General features: G+C 30.2%; 1 protein-coding gene across 1 annotated transcript in view; it reads left to right on the forward strand.

Moving 5' to 3' along the window:
* LOC108690535 (pro-resilin-like) overlaps positions 1-274 on the forward strand; it is a 7567-nt gene extending 7293 nt beyond the window's left edge. Inside the window, exon 4 of the mRNA XM_018197872.1 lies at positions 41-274. Within this exon, the coding sequence (XP_018053361.1) occupies positions 41-189 (149 nt within the window). The 3' untranslated portion in view covers positions 190-274. The remainder of the gene's footprint in view (positions 1-40) is intronic.
* The last annotated feature ends 1159 nt before the right edge of the window (positions 275-1433 follow it).

The raw sequence follows: 1433 nt of genomic DNA on the forward strand, positions 1-1433 counted from the left end.
TCCGCGTATTACATTATCTTTTGATGTTTTATATCTACAGGTAATCAAGGCGGTTACAACTATCCATCTGGCGGCGGACACTACCAGGATAACAACTATCAGTTTGGTTCTAATGCCATAGATAGCAGTTATAATAACATCGGAAGAAATAATTATCCGTCACCTACGTATGGTCCTGCTTTCCATTAGAATGCATAAAAAGTATTATATAGGATATACCGATCCCGCTTGTGAGCGCAGTCTTTCTTCCAATAAAGACATTTTTTCATAAAAATTTCTTATTTGTATCATACCACCAAACCTTAATAGCTTACCATGAAGAAAAATCACATTTTATAATCAATTTTCCATGTGTTTTTTTTATTTTATTATTGCCCATACCAATCGTATATACCTTTCACAATTTCGTTATTTTCTTACGACGTGAAAAATCATGACAACAAGCACACATATCTATATGTGATCAAAACGTTGCAACATCAAGACTAATGTGTGACAAACATAACACTTCCGTTATAATTATACATGTGAAAGAGTATCTTGATTATTTAACCCTGCCACTGTATTCGCCCTGTTTATTTCACATCTCGTAAGTAATCTTAAAGAAGATAGAAACAAGCGCCCCATATTTGTCTTAGGTTTCTCATATAGAAGAGATGAGATAAAACTCTCTTTCCTGTGAACAATTACTCTCTCAGAGACTTATGTTAGCTACATTCCTCTCTCGTGCAAATTATGTTTCGTAAAAGAAGTCCATACAATATTCCTTGACTATATTTTAGAGAATTATACTTTCTAAAGACATAAAATAAGATATAAGGTATTTTATTATTAATAAACTTTTGTGCGTTAAACAAGTATTTTAAATTTCTGTGGTTTTTATATATAGCTCTCTTGGTAAAAGAATCTTTTTTTACACATAATGATGAATTATTTGCAAAAAACGAAAAATGTATGCTTCTTTTCTTATTATGTCAAGTTCAGCATGTGGGGTACTTGTAAGTATATCGTCAGAAAAGGCTACTGTTTTGCATTATGTCATCAGGAAGTTTACGTGCCCGTTCGTGGAGATAAACTTTCTCTAATGTGTAATACCTAAATTGCACACTGCAAATTTCATTAAATCGCAAACACACATTATCACAAGTATAAAAGTATTTGTGCCATTATCATTCTATATGATGGTGTTAATGATATATGGTGTTGATAGCATAGTAGAAATATAAGATAATTTCACAAAATCGGTTAATTTAATCTGCATATAAGATCACTTTAAATAAACGTTTGGATCGTTAATTAGATATTTATTTATATTAATCAATAACATAATCTTAAACTGTCGTTATAAATACTTTCTGTTGCAAATAATACACGTATACATATGAAGCATATGTAACATGACATATATATTATATCTTAATTAAAATTATATC

The sequence above is a fragment of the Atta colombica genome, unplaced genomic scaffold (assembly GCF_001594045.1).
Source record: "Atta colombica isolate Treedump-2 unplaced genomic scaffold, Acol1.0 scaffold33, whole genome shotgun sequence".
NCBI classification, from domain to species: domain Eukaryota; kingdom Metazoa; phylum Arthropoda; class Insecta; order Hymenoptera; family Formicidae; genus Atta; species Atta colombica.